At 42.1% G+C, this 18475-nt stretch overlaps 1 protein-coding gene across 1 annotated transcript in view; it reads right to left on the minus strand.

The window, feature by feature from the left end:
* The window catches only part of PRKN (parkin RBR E3 ubiquitin protein ligase), a gene marked incomplete at its 5' end in the record, with an annotated part of 1091762 nt that overhangs the window by 1032103 nt on the left and 41184 nt on the right, over positions 1 to 18475 (minus strand). Inside the window, one exon of the mRNA XM_029943267.1 lies at positions 11227 to 11390. Within this exon, the coding sequence (XP_029799127.1) occupies positions 11227 to 11390 (164 nt within the window). The remainder of the gene's footprint in view (positions 1 to 11226; positions 11391 to 18475) is intronic.

Here is an 18475-nt window from a genome sequence, read left to right on the forward strand (position 1 = left end):
TGAATTTTAAGTAAAACAAATTGGCCATGTATATAGTCATTTGCATAATTCTTCTTTTACATGCAGACAAAAAACTCAGGGTGGAGCTGTATTCTGTTTGAATTTAACCTAGCCTCTCTCTTGTAGTCAAGAAAGTAAAAAAAAAAAAAAAAATCAAATTTAGTTTATTAATGAAATCATTTCATCCCTATTACATAAATGTATAGCACCAACAAAAGAGGAACAATTTTTCTATGTGAATGTTTTCTGGAACCATTAAAACCACAATGGTTACATAAGATGTTCATTTGTTTCCTAAAACTATGGTGCCTGACTCTCAAATCAAGTTGGAAAATACATATAGCTAGAGGACACAGTTGTTAAGAACTGTTTATTTTTATCTTCATATTTGGTAAAGGCTTTACAAACAAGTACTAATCATGTCCTTTCAGACTTACAAGGTGCTTAACATTCTGTTTCAAAATTCACGAAAGATGGCTTACTATTTCCATAAGTATTATGTACTATCGGCCCTACATGTTTAGTGTGAATTAGTCTTTAAATGTCTCTGAGAATTACTTTCTATGAAATACTGTCCGCTTAAAATAGATGCCAATAACAAGCTTATTTATTTTCTATAGGAAGAGATAGTTTCTATCCCTTTGTGGAAGATGGCAGAACTTGTGTTTGGTTTTGTTTTAACTAAACTTCATCTTAAGATATGTTTAGATTCACATCTTTGTAAGAAATAATACCGAGAGATTCTAGGTTTCCTTCTCCGAGTTTCCCAATGGTAGCACATTGCAAAACTATCATACAATATCAACCCTACAATAAGCAGTCAGGATGCAGAACGTCCATCACCCCGAGGGGCCCCCTGCCCTCCTGTGGTGCTTTTACTGCCAAACACTCTTCCCTCCTGCCCCCGCTCCCACCCCCAGCACCTCATAACCACTCATCTCTCCTCCATTTCTATAATTGCATCATTTCACGACTGTCATACAAATGGAATCACTCAGCACGTGACCTTGGAGTCTTGGCATTTTTCACTCCATGCAATCACCTTGAGATCCATCCATGGATCAATGTCGTATCAATAGTTCATTCCTTCTTCTTGTTGAGTAGGATATGGATGTACTGCCGTTTGTTTAATCATTGACCGCCAAGGGACATCAGGGTCATTTCCAGTTTTTCCCTAATGTGAAGGCAGCTGCTACAAACATCCATGTACAGGGTTTCTTGTGACCACAAGTCTTCGTTCCTCTGAAATAAGTAACTGGATGTGTGACTAGTGTGTTGCAGAGTAAAGTGTATGTTTAGTTTTTTTTTTTAATATTTATTTATTTTTGAGAGAGAGACAGAGTGTGAGTGGGAGGAGCAGAGAGAGAGGGAGACACAGAATCCAAAGCAGGCTCCAGGCTCCGAGCTGTTATCACAGAGCCCGACGCGGGGCTCAAACTCGTGAACTGCAAGATCATGACCTGAGCTGAATTCTGACAATTAACCAAATGAGCCCCCCAGGCGCCCCTCGTCTGTTTAGCTTTTAGAAACTGCCATAGTCTTCTGCAGCATGACTGGTGGCTGTACCAATGTTAAGGAACTGCCACTCCGCCTCTGGCTTAGCGGCCACCACCCCGTCAGTTAGCAGCCCTCAACATGGACACTAGACCCTCGCCAGCAAAAAGATGAGTGACTTCCCGAAAGCTCAGATAATACTTAGCATTTTTAAGCAATAAAGTATTGTTAAACCCAAGTATGTATATTGGGGTTTTTTTTAAAGACATAATGCTATTGCACACCTAAGAGACTGCAGTGTAGTGCAAACCTAACTTCATATGCAGCGGGGAATCAAAAAAAATCAGTGACTTTATTGTCATATCTGCATTATTGTGGTGTCGGGAACAGAAGCTGCAGTATCGCTGGGGTTTACCTGTACATTTTCTCTAGCTGCTTTCAAGATGTTTTCCTTGTGGTTAGTTTTTGGAAGTTTAATTATAATGTTTGTATTGCTTTGATTTTGGGGGGAGTATTGCTTTGAATATGTCAAAATTCTGGATTCTCTCAGCTTCATGAATTGGCAGCTTTATGTTACTTGGAGAATTTGGTAAGTTTTCACCCCTTACTTCCTTGAGCATTTTGAGTCTTGCCTTCTTTTATCCTCTCTTCCCAGGACTCTGATGATATGATTTTTAAACACTTTTTCATAGATCCACATATTTCGGTGGCTCACTTTCTTTCTTCCTTCCCTCCTTCCCTCCTTCCTTTCCTCCTTCTCTTCTTCCTCTCTCCCTCCCTTCCTTCTCTGCTTCCTTCCCTTCCTCCCTTCCTTTTGTCTATATTCTCTGTTCAAATTGTGCAATGTCTATGATTCCCTCTTCTCTTCACTGGCTTTTCCCTCTACCCCCTCGATTCTTCAGTTGATCTCATTTGATGAGCTTTATATTTCTTACTTGTATTTTTCAATTCTATAATTTCCATCTATTCGTCTTTATATGTTTTCCATCTTTCCTCAGACTTATTTTTCTCCTTTGTTTCAAGCACATCTGTCATTGTTTATTGAAGTCTTTTATCATGGTTGGTTAAGCGACCTGCTAACTTAACATCTCTCATCTGAACATCAGCAACAACTGATAGTCTGCATACAGCTTGAGATCTTGCTGATTCTTGGTGGTTTTCCTTTGAAACCTGGGGATTTTCTCACTGTTGTGAGACTCTGAATCTTATGGAAACCCTCTGCGTTAGCTGGCTTTTTTCTGACACTGTTCCAGCAGGGAAGGGGATCACCACCTCACTATTGCCAGTGGAAACAGACGTCCAGGTTCCACACTCATTATCTGTAGAAATGGGGACTCCTCACTACTGGGTGGGCATGGTGTCCCGGAACCACACGTGATCTCCACTGGCACCGTAGCTGGAGTGGCCTTGTGACTGCTTGGCAACAGTGAAAATCCCAACTTACCTCCAGGGTTCTCCTGTTGCCATGCCAGCAGGGAGAGAGCAGGCCTGCCAAGCGAGCAGGTGTGTCAGGCATTCATTATAGATTCATTAGAGCCTCACAAGGGAGGTAATCCAGGCTCTCCACCAGCCTTTGTTACTGTTGGTGGGGTGAGCGTGGAGCCACAGTTTTTCCGTGATGTATAGCTGGAAAAGTGTGAGTATTGTCTAAAAGTTTTCTATGTTGCTAGGCTACTCCATTCCTGGTCTTTTGGATAGAAAAGTCATTCAGGGGTTGTTTGTAGTTATTCTTTGTTTTCTTATCTGCACATGTTGGCATTTCTAGGTTTGTTTCATCAGCTCCAAGTCTAGAATATACTTGTTAAAAAGAAAAACTATGGGGCACCTGGGCAACTCAGTCGGTTAAGCATCAGACATCAGCTCAGGTCAGTATCTCATGGTTCGTGGGTTCGAGCCCCACGTCAGGCTCTGTGCTGACAGCTCGGAGCCTGGAGCCTGCTTCCGATTCTGTGTCTCCTTCTCTCTCTGTCTCTCCCCTGAGTATGATCTGTCTCTCTCTGTCTCTCAAAAATAAATAAATGTTAAAAAATTAAAAAAGAAAAAAGAAAGAAAAGCTATGTAACGCACACCTGTATTGTACCTTGGGTCCTGAGTCCCTAGCTAGTCTGCATTCCCAGCATCCTCGTGTTTGTGTTATATGTAGTAGCCAACATTTGAGCGTGCTCAGCACGAGTAAGTGGAAGTCTGTCTATTCCATCTTCCCAGAAGCAAAGCCTAAGACAGACCACCATTTTTTGACATCTTTATTTTATCCATTTTCCTTTAATTCCTTAAACTGTTAGAATCTTGCTAATAACAAGAAAGAACAGGTTAACGTATAAAGAAATGATTATACTCTAACAGTACTTTTCAAATGTAACTGTGAATATATCCTCTAGGAACTGAGAATTCTATGACATTGTTTAAGATTTTGATAACAAGTAGGTTCTGGTCTTTAAAAATGTATTTTACAAGTTAAATAGATGAAACTATTTTTTACTATAAAAATTTTTACGATAAAATTATAGTCTTAAGCTATCATTTCCCAGAGTGCATGGGGCAAATCACTAAAAATTCTTTCTAAAAGAAGCTGAGACTCTTCAGGGTGAGAAACACTGCCCAGTGCCTTGGGGAGGCATTTCTCTCCATCTACCCAGGATACATCTTTTGTCCTGGGATAATTACTTCTCTTTTTTAAAAAATTGTTTTAATGTTCATTTATTTTTGAGAGTAAGAGAGACAGAGTGCGAGCAAAGGAGGGACAGAGAGAGGGGGAGACACAGAATCCAAAGCAGACTCCTAATACTGAGCTGTCAACACAGAGCCCGATGCAGGGCCCGAACTCACGAGCTGTGAGATCATGACCTGAGTGGAAGTCAGACGCGTAATCCACTGAGCCACCCAGATGCCCCTGTCCTGGAATAATTATTAACGGAGCCTTCTTTGATTCTCAAAATCCTCCCATTTTATATGAGAAGCCATAATAATCATGTTACTTATGGTCATTATGAAAAGAAAGAAAAAAAAGAACTAAAGAAAAACAAAAGTTTCCCCCCAGCACGTGTACACATCACCCCTGTCACTCCAGCTTCTCCTCAGGGCCCCGCCATGCTTATTCAGGATTCGTTAGTGGAGACATGAAGTAGCTCATGTGTGTGGCTTATTTTCTTTTTCTCCATAGTAATTTCTTATTCTACGTCTCATATTTACCGGAAAGCATAGCATCTATAATGATAAAGGGTAACTGAACGGTTGTAAACATGTGTTTGAATGTGCGTGTGAATATTGATGAATGTAATTTTCTGCCAATGGTACAACCTTAATAAAACAAACTTGCAAATAAACGTGCTTGGTCTCTATAGCGAAACTCTTATGCAGAACAAATTACCAGTCTCTCAATATCTAAATCACTAAACTATGATCTAATAAAAGTTCAGAAATATCAAGATTGCTTTCTTGATATCTACAGGTTACATGGACTCATAATTGGGTAAATATAAACCAACTTGATAGAATTAAATGAAAAAGTTATAACATTAGAGGTGAAAATACACTTATTCCCATATAAAGAAAGAATCATTATTAATTACTAAAAATATATGAATTATAGGGGACCGCTGGCACATATTTCCTGTCACTTGATTTTTTTTATAACTATCATATTAAATTAATATGAATCAGAAAAATGCAGCCTAGGTAGACTGAGAGGGAAATGATAATGAGGGGGAAAAATGAAAGAACATTAAGGAATCACCAACTTTCAAGAATTTCGTTAAATAATATTTACTTATGTTAGAGGTGGTTCAAGGGGCATACAGATATTCACAACATTACTGTGCAGCTTTAAAGCTTCAGAATTTAGCGAGCTAACTAGAGATACGATAAAAACAGTCTGTAATGCTTCTGAAAATCTTACATAAATTCAAAACCCTGAATTGGGTTGCCATTGGATATGGTTTACCTTGCCAGTTAACATGGGTTTTCACTAGTCACAATATTTGAAACATACCATAGTGCATATCACTAAAAATATAGCCAACTATATAATTTGGCTCCTCAGTGTCCTTTATTTGTCTTTGATACTTACAGCCTAAGCTAGCCAAGTCGAAATGTCTTTGGTCTTCCAAAATCAGATCATGTCATATCACGAAGCTTAGAAGAAAGGAATAATAAACTGATGCCTTTTAATATTTAACATCTGAATAATCTCTTTTATGGAATGATCAGCTCCAAATGTGTATATACATTTTAAATATCATAAAACCGAATATTTGTTTAAAGGAATTTATGAACATCCAGCTGGAAAATTTTTTTTATAAAGCAAAAATTTCTATGTAAAATATACATTTTATTTTCTATTTTGTGATTCTAGATAATTATTATAAAGAGAAAGCAAACAGAATAACTTTTCCATAATATTAATTAAGTATAACAAGGTTTCTCACTTCCTGGCTGTAATGCTTAGTTTTACCTGTCAACTTGACTGGGCAACAGGTTACCCAGGCATTTGGTCAAACTAAGTCTAGGTGTGTACATGAGTATGTTTGGGGATGAGGTTAATATTTGAATTTAATATTAATAATTAATAATTAATAATATGGGTGGGCCCCCTCCCAATCAGATGAAGGCCCGGGGGAGGAACGAAAAGACAGATTTTCCTGTAAGAGGGAATTTCTCCTTCCCAATGGCCCTTTAACAGGGAGACGGTTTGGGGGTTTGTTTCATTTTGTTGTTTTGTTTTTCCTGCCTTTGGACTTGACCTGAAATTTCAGCTCTTCCTGGGTCTCAAGCCTGTCAGCCTTCAGAATGAAACTACGCCAGCCCCTCTCCTCCTTTTCAGTCCTTCAGACTGAGACTGGAAATAAGGTTGCTGACTGCCAATCTTAGGACTTGTGTAAGCCTTCTCCCTATGTGAGTCAATTCCTTATAACAAATCTATCTATGTATCTATCCATTGATCCATCCATCCTTCTAGACAGATAGCCTATCTGGATGGATGGATGAATAGACAGATCAATAGATTAGTCTTACGTGTTCTGTTTCTTCGGAGAACTCTGATACACTGGGTAATAAACCTACTCTGACAGTAGTAAGAGTCATACAGCTCTTGTGAATACAATGAATTCTGCTCAAGCAAAATCTTAGTCAAATTCTCAAGTCCCTTGTCATTGCAGGATAATCAAATTACAATGTTCATAAGTTTTGGTATGTACTGCTGCTTTAGAATGTTATTTTCCATGTAAAGTTCTGAATAATGAATTCAAAAATATGTGGAGGAGATTTCAGAGATTTTTGATACGTAGCATTTTAGATCTGGAGGATAGAGAAGGGGAGACGCATCATCTGATCGGGCCCTGACTACTCTGTTGCAAAAGCTGACAAGAATTCTTTGTAAAGAAAGAAAATATTCAGGTATTGTGAATGATACGTCAAAGATGACAGTTTTGGTGCGTACATGTAGGTATAAGGAAAATAGTAAGAGCAGGCACGGAAACGTCATTGATGAAATAGGAAAAAATGGCACAGCTCTTTTCGATTTGCTTTCAACAAACACAGTGCACGGCAGAGAATCACTTCACAGAAATATATTTTAGAAGCAATAACACCATGATGAAACTTTGCCGGACCCTACAGCTGTAGGTTTCTATTTTTACCAAATCTGTTTAGAGGAAGTACAAAGTCTTTTTCAGCTTGCCAAGTTCAATTTCTACTATTCTTAAACAATCCTTTTCTTAAATTTTTTTTAAACATTTATTTATTACTGAGAGACAGAGAGAGACAGAGCGTGACCAGGGGAGGGGCAGAGAGAGATGAAGACACAGAATCTGAAGCAGACTCCAGGCTCTGAGCTAGCTGTCAGCACAGAGTCCGATGCAGGCTCAAATCCATGAATTGTGAGATCATGACCTGAGCCAAATGCAGACACTCAATTGATTAAGCCACCCAGGCACCTCTTAAATTCTACTATTCTTTTTTGTTGTTGTTGTTGTTGTTGTTGTTGTTGTTGTTTTCATAATATTTTATTGTCAAATTGTTTTCCATACAACACCCAGTGCTCTACTATTCTTACGGTAAGTAAAACTTGTACATGTAAGGGACAAAAATGTATTTCTCAATGCCACAGAGTTCTTTTTACTTAACTAAACTAAAATTTCACTGAACTACAATTATACATTTTAGTTAAAATGTATACATACTACATGCACATACATTCACACACATACACAAATATATACATGTGTTTGCCTCAGTCAAGTATGTATCTGGTTGTCATTCCTTAACTCTTTATTATTTTTAATGTTTATTTATTTTTGAAAGAGAGAGAGTGACTGCAAGTGGAGGAGGAGCAGAGAGAGAGAGGGAAAGAGAGAATCTCAAGCAGGTTTTGCACTGTCAGCACAGAGACCGGTGAGGGGCTTGAACCCACGAATTGCGAGACCACAACTTGAACTGAAGTTGGATACTTAACCAGCTGAGCCACCCAGGTGCCCCATGCTCTAACTCTTTAATTTACTGCAGACGCACTCATCATAATTCATGACAGAAAGTAGTCTTGTGTTATTTAGGGTGATCTCCTAGATTCTGAAGTGGTCACCTGATAACGGTGACGATGACCATGATGAGGAAGATGCTAACAAACACCAGCATTTATGTAGCAGTTCCTGGATGTCCTGCTCTGTTCTAATAGCGTCACGTAAATTCACTAAATTAGTCCTCACAAAAGTCTAACAAGACAAGTATTAGTATTATCCCCGCTTTACGAATGAGCAAACTACCGCACAGCCCTGCTCCCTAAGTGTGTAAGATGCACTTAAAAATTGTTTGCCCTTAATTTGTCATATTAAAACTATATATTCCCTAAATATTTAGGGTTTATATTATGATATGAACACTCCATAGAGTATGATCCACATATTTAGAAATGAAGATTATGTAACAATGTGGAACAGCTTACAATATAGTATTAAGTGAAAAATAATCAGGATATAAAATTGCAAAAAAAGAATATAAAATTGCATGTCATGCTGATCACAACTATATAGAAATCACTCATGGGGAACCTGGGTGGCTCAGTCGGTTGAGCGTCTGACTTCGGCTCAGGTCATGATGTCACAGTTTATGGGTTTGAGCTCTGCGTCCTGCTCTGTGCTGACAGCTCAGAGCCATGATCTTGGACCTGAGTCCCTACTCTTTGCAGAGCGCATATACTTTGTCACCAGTAATTTCCTTTCTCAAAATAGCCTCGAAAGCATCCTTCGGCTGGAGGATACCTCCTTCCCTGGCTCCTCCCCTCGCTACCTAAAGACTTGCTCACGCCTCTGACTTCTGTCCCTTGGCGATTGCATCTAACCCAACGGCTGTAATTATGGGGAAAAATCTGTTATAAGATGGCCGACGGGACTGATCAGGAAATCCCTGTCCCTGATCAAAGGCTCCCTCTTCCGGGTTCTTCTTCCCACACTGCTTGTAGCACACATTAAGGAGGAAAGCAGAAGTAACAGGCTATAAATTACTCCCTCTGCTGATGTCTGGACTCAGACCTCTGGAGAATGATCTCCTTGGGGCCCGCTGGTGTAAAATAAACCTCCTCCCTTCCAAGATCTCTGGGCGCCGCGTGGTTCTTCTGCTGGGTGATCCAGACCAGATTCCGCAACAGTAATATTTACTGCTGTGTAACCCGTCATTAAATACAGCGAACCCTCAGCAACACGGCTAAATTCTCAAATGCCGGCCAGACATCACAGAGTTCTCCTGGCATCCACCAGCACGGTGAGGTCCTCACCCTTCCCACCACTAGACCGGGCCCCTGGACGGCCGCTCTCTCCACAGAAGCCCACGTTGTCCGAGCCCTCCAAGCACAAAGCCTCAAAGCCACGCCAGCCAAGGCGCTGTGAGATACAGCTCCCGACTCCTCCTGTCAACTCTTCGACATCTCTCCCGGCTTCCAGAAGACAGGACCCCATGTTTTCCCACAAGCACACCCGCTGGGCTCATGCCCCATCTATAGAATCTTACTTGAGTTTCAATTCATCCACAAAGTCTTTCTTGGTGACTTCCATTCAGATGTGTTTCTCCACCTTTAAAACTTGTAACACTCACCTTTCCATTTTCACGTTGCAGTTCTCAGGTTTGATGTTCTTAAGTTGAACCACATCAAACTGCTGATAGTTTTAACATAAGCCATAGGATTCAGCCTGATACGTCTGTTGCTTTCAGAGCCCCCCCCTCCCCCGCATCAAGAGCAGTGACCACAAAAGCAGAGATAAGTTTTGCCTTTTTTTGTGAGCCCCTGGGAAGCCCAGGATATTGGAAGTATTTGTCAAAATGAGAAGAATCTCCATCAGTGTATACATCCTATATATTTGTAAACAGAATCATCTGTAACAATTAGTCTAACCCATCAGCTGTCACAGTAGAGGCGAAGCAGAACCGAGACTTCAAAACTCCTGGTAACCTAAAATGTTTTGGTTCAAGGAAGTGTTTTAAAATCATTTATTTGTGAAGGGAACATTCTTGGATTCAGAGGTTGGCAGGTACAGTAAAAAGCTTTTTAGTTGACTGAAATAAAAAAAAACACCTCAAAACACTTTTAAGCACAGGCACTTCCCTTATAAAAGCAAATTGCCAAAAGCAAAGAACAGCAGTTTGTGCATAAAGAGCAGGGTGCCTCTAGCCACCGGCAAAGAGGCCCCGGAGCCGGAGGAGAATGATTTGCATTTCTATGGCTCCTTTTGTATACCCAAATTCCGAGAGATCTCACAGACAGCAGTGAGAGGATGTCAACACCCAAGGGCCCCAGGTCCTGGTACCCAGCAGCGGCCCCCAGAAGGCTGTAAGCTCGAGTGCCACCAGTCTGTGCTGGTTAGGCAAGGGGACAGAAGTGTCTGAGGGGTCCGTCCGCATCCCCCTACGGCCCACTGGAGGCGTTGGGTCTTTTGTGCTTTCACAAAGAATGATTTCCATCCCCTGTGGCACGGTATTTGCTGGCTTCCCCAACCCACCTCTCGGTGAGGGCAGCCTTGATCATGGGCGGTAACACCCCCCCTCGGACAGAAATCGCCCGGCTGATGGGATGCCAGATGAGAAGGACCAGAGCCTCTAGGAGTAGTGGGAGCCCTGCGGCTCCAGGACCCAGGCCACCGCTGGCTGGGTGGCTGTCGGTGGCCTGTTCTCGGGAACACTTTCCGGAAGCCTGGAGAAATCAAACACGAAGGTGGGCCCTCTGCTGTGCCTCTGTGCCCTGCCCCACCGGCGTGGAAGCGGAGTCTGATGGGGCGGGGGCTCGGCTGGGCACGGGGCCTCCTCGGGGAGCCACCGCAGCCACAGACAGTGACTCTCCTCCAGGGGTCACACTCGGGTTACAAATCCCTCGCAGCGCGGGGACTAGGCAGCCTGATTGGGAACAATTTATTCGAATCCTTCTTCATTAAGATTCAAATGGAATAAGTAAGGTAGAAATTGAACAGACACAGAAATTGTGCCTTCCTGCTCCCGCAGTCAGTAAACATTTATCCGCTAAGCCCGGGCGGCGTGTGCTCCGCTCGCTCACTCGCTCACTGTTGTTCTTCCAATCCTTCCTGCTTGCTGTTTTAATGCATAATTAAGAAGGTCAGAATTAATGAAGCGGCGTGGAGTAAAGTTCAAGGAATCCCCAGGCACTATTTATTCTATTAGATCTCAGGCATGAATGTCAGCCTGGCAGAGTGAGCAGTGGGGGCGGCCGCATCCCCAGAATGAGCGGGGGACACTCACCTGCACCGTCAGGTCGTTCCTCAGCTCCTTTCCTGCGAAGATCACTCGCAACTGGTCAGCTGGCACCCCCTGTCGCTTAGCAACCACCTCCTTGAGCTGGAAGATGCTGGTGTGGGAATCGACCTCCACTGGGAAACCGTGGCTGGAGTTGAACCTGACAAACACTGACCAAGACATTGGAAGAGAGGGGGCGGGGGAAGGGGACATTAACTCAAGGCTCAGACATGGCAAAGGCAACATTTTTGAACTGAGTTATGTCTCACCCACCCCTTCGAGGAACGGCATACATTTTCTCTCACTTACAACATAAAACTTAATGCAATGGGGCAACACTCGAAGAAAAATGGAGTTTCCCTGTGGGATTTCCCTTTCATTCATATATTAGTCAGTGACCCTCACCTGCTCCTTTGGACATCCTTCTTGGGAAACATAGGAGTCACGCGCAACACTTCCTAGATAGGAATTGTGAGATCCCCAAGACTTTGTGGAAGAGATTTAGCTCTGACAGCCTGTGTGAACGTCCATTCCCTCCACGGTGTCCCTCGTCATAAACATCAGAAGTGTTACGTTAGCACTCACACTGTAGCGATGGAAATAATTCAAGCCACATTTCAGACTAGAGTGAAGACCTACCCATCACTGTGTCTACAAGCCCCTGGCATTGGGGGGACCTCCCAAAAGGTTCCACTGGATCTTATGGAGGTACCTGCCTTTTCTTCAGAAACTACCAAGACCATCTTTTTTTTTTTTAGTTTATTATTTTTTTTTTTTTTTATGAAGAAAGGGAGAGTAGGAGAGAGAATCCCAAGCAGGCTCCAAACTGTCAGAGAGGGGCCCTACACAGGGCTTGAACTCATGAACTATGAGATCATGACCTGAGCTGAAGTCAAGAGTCGGATGCTTACCCAAGGGAGCCACGCAGGTGCCCCGAGGCTGTCTTTCTTATTGGAGCCTCGGCCCCCTCGCGACCCAGGGCGTCCCGGCCATCTCTGCACGCCCTCGAGTCACTGTCTACTGCCATCCCAACCTCGCCAATGTCGCCCACACATGCCCTTTCCTGTCCATGCTTTCTGTCACTACTCTCAATCTTTCCTAAATTCCAGCACTAGCCTCCCAACTGGAGTCTTGATCCATACACTCTCTTCACTTCCAAAATATCCCGCACTGCTCTGCAAAGTAAGGCTTATCAGTCCAGAGTCTGACCACAGCATAGCACTCGAGTCCTTTGAAGCCTCCCCCTTGCTGGGGAGGAAAACCCAAGGTCCGTCTCATCTGAAACAAACCTATACCCCAGCAGCTTCTCCATTAGTCCCCACATGCACCGGCTAAACTGAATGCTCCAGAAAACTTCTACACCTGGATCTTGCCTTTATTCCGCCAATCGCTTCTTCACCCCTGCCTGTTGAAAGCCGGTTCCCCACATGATCTGTCTTAAACGTTCCTCTTCCAAGAGGTCTCTCACTATCAGCCCAGTCAAGACGGAGTCTCCTCCTCCAGGCTGCAGCGGATTTACCGTGCATCACACTATTCCACGTTCTCTCATGGAGGTAGCAGAGAACTGAGGTTACCAGGACACCCTTCAGAGGTGGAAAGACCCCCATTAGTTCTCTTACCAGCTGAGCAGGTGCAGAGAACATGTCACCCCTGTTGCTCAGTTCCCTAAGCGTCACATAAGTAACCCACACAGGGTGTCCTGTGATGTGTTAAGTAACATTTATAGAGTTTACCACTATCGCATAATTGCCTTCAAAAATAATGAATGTTTGTATGTCTTACATGTTTTGGTATATATTTCTCCTTCATGAAAAGACTATCAACACCTTAAGGCTGAGGCCACCCACAATAGCTTCTTTTCTGCTGCATCTCCTTTAAATGTAGCATTATCACTTACCAGTTCTCAACTCAAATATGAGATGGCCCACCTAATAATAATAATAAAATGATCATTATAATGCCAATAATAATCGAACATGTACTACGTGGCAGAAGTTGCACCCTACGTAGGCTATTTTTAAGCTTTCCAATGATCTGGTAAGGTCAGCATTATTATCCTTATCTAATAGAATAGTAAATGGAGTCCTGGAGAATTGTAATCACTTTTCTAAGGACATTGGCTGCTTTGTAATGGAATCACAACTCAAATTCCGTTCAATCAAACTCTAAACTCCATTCCATTTCTACTATAACAGGCTGCCTAAAATACCCTCAGAAGAAAAGCCCACATTCCTTTTCCTTATGGCAAAAAAGACAAACAGCAATAGCAAAGAGGCTTTATAACATAATTCAGATATTCCCTGTACATGTTAGCAGTAGATAATGCGATTAGAAAATAAAAGCTCCCACGAAGAGCAAAAAGCAAGAATAATGCACAACAGTTATAAGACACAATAAGATAAAAATGGCACGGAAGTGAGCCCAGGTGCCATAGATGACACGCAAGAACAAAAACCTGACATAGTTTACCCGGCACAGAAAACTAGTTAGAAAAAGTCTGGACTGGAAGTGACAAAAGTGTTCCAAATTTAAAATAAAAAATTGATGAAAAAAAATTGCAGAGGAAAAGGTGCTTTTGATAAACTTCTAAGTAGATGTCATGTGACACTGTGGAAGTAGAGAAGGGGAAATCAAAATGGCTTGGAAGTCCTGGAGGTATATTCACAGCGTCCTCAGGTCAGGGACCATAAGGCAAGCAATTCATCAGAGAAGATAGGAGACGAATGAGGGGCAGTAAGGGACAGAGGTATGGTCCCCTTCCAAGCATGATTTTATAGGAGTGTGAATAGAATTTTTTTAAAGCAGAACAGCACGGGGGGGGGGGGGGGGGGGGGGGGGGGATATGGGAAGAAGCAACCAGGAACTGCACAAAAGCTACTAAAACTAAAAAAAGGAATAAAACTTCCAAGATATCCTGAGTTGATGAATTTTCTCCATGGCTTCTAATCATGGGGATTCATCTTAAAAGCAAGAATTACACAAAAAACAAACAAGCAAAACTAAAGGGCAAAAAAGCTGTAAAAAAAAAAAACGTGCTAGATAATTCTGTACCACAACTCAAATCATTAGTGTCTAAAGGTTTTGAAAAACTTTTTTAGATTCATTTAATTTTGAGAAACAGAGAGAGCCAGAGTGCGAACTGGGGAGGGGCAGAGAGAGAGGGAGACAGAATCTGAAGCTGGACCACCCAGGCACTCCTAAAGCCTTTTTATTATTTTGAAATAGAAGAGCTACCTGAACTTCTTTTCATTTTTTATTTCATTTTACTTTATTTTTTTATGGAGGCTCCAAGCCTGGGGCTTGACCTCAGGGCCCTGAGATCAAGAGTAGCATGCTCAATCCAAATGAGCCAGCCAGATGCCCAAGGGCTTTTTTTAGTCCATATAAATAGAAAAAATGATCGTTTTTGAACTTAAATTCAATTTGGTTAAATCATGTCAATACTTTAGAAATGCATATTTTTGAGCAGCAGTTCACACATGCAGGATGGATTTACCACGAAGGACTGATCAAATGCGCCGCAGGTATTAGGCAAACTAAAATATTGTCGTGGACAAGAACAGACATTTTAAAGCGACCCAGCCATCAATAATCAAGTGCCAGTAAGAGGGAAATGGCTGAGCCTTAATGGCAGTGGTGTCCTTTGTGGTGGGCCTCCATCTTCCTCTAGTATATGTAAGAAATGTGCCACGTCCCATCTGTTCTGGTCCTGGAACTTCAAGATTCCCAAAGGAGAGAAGAGGAGGAACGCACCCAACCCTCTCCCTCTGCTCTTTCTTGTACAGTTACAGGAAGAATATCTTTAGAACCAGGAAAGGAGAACCCAGAATCCTGGCTGTGCCACTCGCTAACATTATGACTTAGGACAAGTTACTGGTCACCTTCTCTTAGGTTCCTTATCTGCTACGTGAAGATAATGACACAATGTTTGATGCCCATTACAGAAGACTTGCTGCAATTATGGACGCTTTAGGAAATGCTGGGCACAGTCCTTGGTCCACATCCTATACTCTTAGTACAGGGCAAACGTGAACTCCAAAACTGTCCCCCAATTTCAGTCACCTAGAGGCAGTACTACTTAAAGCAGCATCCATCCTTTACATTGTGATGAAGACATGTTAAATGGGAGATGGGGATTTTTCTGGTTCCTGCTTCTCCTTATAATTGACAGAGAACAGCGGGTCTCCGTTTCTGAGATCTAATTATAACTTTTAAGAGTTTGGGAGTGGATTGTTTTAATGTCAACTATAATAGCATCAGAAATAAATACTGTATCAATGAACATTGTCAATAATGTGTATTGTTAATAAGCACCATAACACACTCCTAAGGAAAAGATAATGAGATCCATCCACACGCATTTTGATGCCTTCCCTAACCAATGTACAGAAGATCCAGGGATAAGAACATAAACTAAGAAGAAAAAGGGGAAGGGGTCATTGGGTGATGGGTGCTTTTGTTTCTCCCACCCTCCTTGTCACAGCGATGGGCTCAAGGACGGGCATAAACCAGCCGGCGCCTGGCTTTCCCTCAGTCTCAGTGATTTATCCCCTGGAGATCTTAGAAGGGGTGATCTAAGATGGACCAATCAAAGAGCAATCCAGATTTGCCAAAGGCACAGTGAACAAATGGTTTTCGCCAGCATGGAACAGCATGGCAGGCCCAGACTTTTCTGCTGAGACAATTGAATAAAAACAGAATCTGTATAAAAGCAGGCTCAGTGCTTTGGGGGCAAGACAAGTCTTCCTCAAGAGAGAATGCCCCAAGCCCCGCAGGATGTGTGGGTCCAGCTGCAGCCCAATCAACACCAGAAACACTTTCTGCAAATTGTGGCAACAAGAAGTAACCCTACGTGTCTCTAAGTATCCCTTGTGGAGGTAGTCTCTTCCGTACCTTTGACAAGGATCACTAAATGTAGTATCTCAGATAGAGAAACCTTATCCTCACGTCCCCTCCCGGCGCCGCCCCCTTCACCTTACCAAGAATCTCTTCTACTCCTGCTCTCCACTCCTTTGCTTTGCCTGCTTTGGTGAACCCTCTCTTGAAGAGCATTCTTGGTAAAGCAATAACCTCCATATTTCTAACTCAATTGTTTCATTTCTGTTCTCCCACATGAGCATTCAGAGACATTCAGTAGACTCTTCTTACAACACTGTTTCTCCTGCATCTGTTACTGCACCATCCTGGTTTCCCTCCCAACAACACAGGCCACGCTTTCTTAGCTCCATCCACTGGGTTCTCTTCCTTTACTGGACCTACTGATTTTAGAGAGCCCAGGGGTCTGCTTAGACTCTCTTCTTTTGTATCTAAGTGTTCTCCCAGGGTTGTATTATCCAAGCTGCATGCAACATAATTCGTGTGCAATTCAATATATTTCCATAAGAAATGTTCACTCAACATGATCTTTATGCTACATTCTTATTCTAGAATCCAACTCCCCCACAACCTTCTCCCTCAGCCCATCCCCACAACCATGTGAATCGATGGAGCGATCTCCCTGTTAGGACCAATTCCTACATTCCTCAAGCTATAGAGCAATATAAAGTTTCATGTGGAGTTTAAAACACATACAGAAATAACAAGCATGACAGCTGTAGTGAAAAGAATGGGGGATGGATACGGACCTACCAGGCTGTAAACCTTCTACGTTTTCAGGGGAAAGTGGTGCAATATCAACAATAAACAGAGTGTAAAAAACTAAGAATATACATTATAATTCTTAAAGTAAAAATCAAAGTGAATGAAAATGTTAAGTAAACAAAAATTACAATGGTATTCTAAAAGACACTGAATCTCCAAAAGGGCAGGGAAAGAGAAATAGAGGAATAAAAAACAGAGGAGCAAGTAGAAAAAAATATAATGAAATGATAGAACCAAATTCAACCATATCAAGAAGTACATGGAATTTTAATGGAATAGGCACTCTAATTAGAGGGCAGAGGCTCAGGATGGATAGAACAAAGTAGATACAAATACATACTGTCTGAAAAAGCTCCATTTTAAATATAAAGACACAAATAGTTTGACAGTAAATGAATTTAAAAAAAAACAAGTGAAATAATTATAGGAAGGCAGGAATGGCAGCATTAATATCACAGATTAAAGTTATTGTGAAAAATAAGATGTATCAGACTATGTTGCAATCACTTGAGATGAGATGGGAGTCGGTTCATATACCACACTCTGTGCTCGCCTAGTCCTTCCTGCCTTGAGTTGAGAGAGGTGACCTGTACCTCATTTAGCCGGACGTGGAGTGTTGGGTCTCCCTCTGCTCCCAGACTCCCACAATAGACCTGCGGGGGAGCCTTTTGTACCCTCCTCACTGGCTAAGAGACCGGAAGGCCAAGGCAACAGCAACTGCCGAAGATGACAGCCTTGAGGCAACAACTGTGAGTCTTTGACAAAGGACCACCATCGGATTTCCCATTGGTCCTTTCTCTCTCTCTCTTCCTCCTGCCACATACTCTTTTCTTCACTGATTAATTCTTCCATTTTCTTTTTAATTATTTAGCAGAAGTCATATTATAGGAAGTGGAGAACAGGAGGGAGGAACAATGCAATGAAGAATCTATATCACAAGAGGGGTAAGACCACACACCACCAACCACCTGCTAGGGTTCAGAGCCTAGGTCTGTCCTGTACCGACTGTGTAACCAAGTCACACAGTTTCTGGCTCCTTTATGTGCTATAAAATAAAAATACAGTAAGAGTGCCTGCCTCATGAAAGTGTTGTGAGAATTAAATGAATACTATATGGAAGGCAGAACGTACCTACTACATGATGAGTTTCAACAATTATTAGCTCTTACCTCAGTCCCAATGTATAGCTTATAGTCGTGGTTGCTATGTCAACTGGACAATATTAATATTGGGGTAACAAAAAATCTGTTTTCTCTCTCAATAAGAACGGTTTTTCGGATGGAGTTCTATTTCACCACGCTCTGTGGTGCACTATACTTGATCTAAACTGGCTTCAGGATGCAGATAAAGATAGCTTCTGTTCAGACAGAGCTCTCGGTTTTCAAAACGCGTTCACAGACATCATCCCTGTCAATCTTCACAATGGCTCTGGAAGGTAATTGGGGCCGCATTTCCTATTCCTACTTTTAAAATGAACAGACGGATGTACAAGAAGGCAAAGTGGTTTACCTAGAATTTATAAGGGAAAAAGCAGGAGCTAGCACCTGTGCCTTGAACCCTTCCCCTTTAGGTCAGGGACTTTCACGCAGGGCTATTCCCTACCCTGGGCGTCTAA

This window comes from Suricata suricatta, chromosome 7, assembly GCF_006229205.1.
Source record: "Suricata suricatta isolate VVHF042 chromosome 7, meerkat_22Aug2017_6uvM2_HiC, whole genome shotgun sequence".
Taxonomy (NCBI): domain Eukaryota; kingdom Metazoa; phylum Chordata; class Mammalia; order Carnivora; family Herpestidae; genus Suricata; species Suricata suricatta.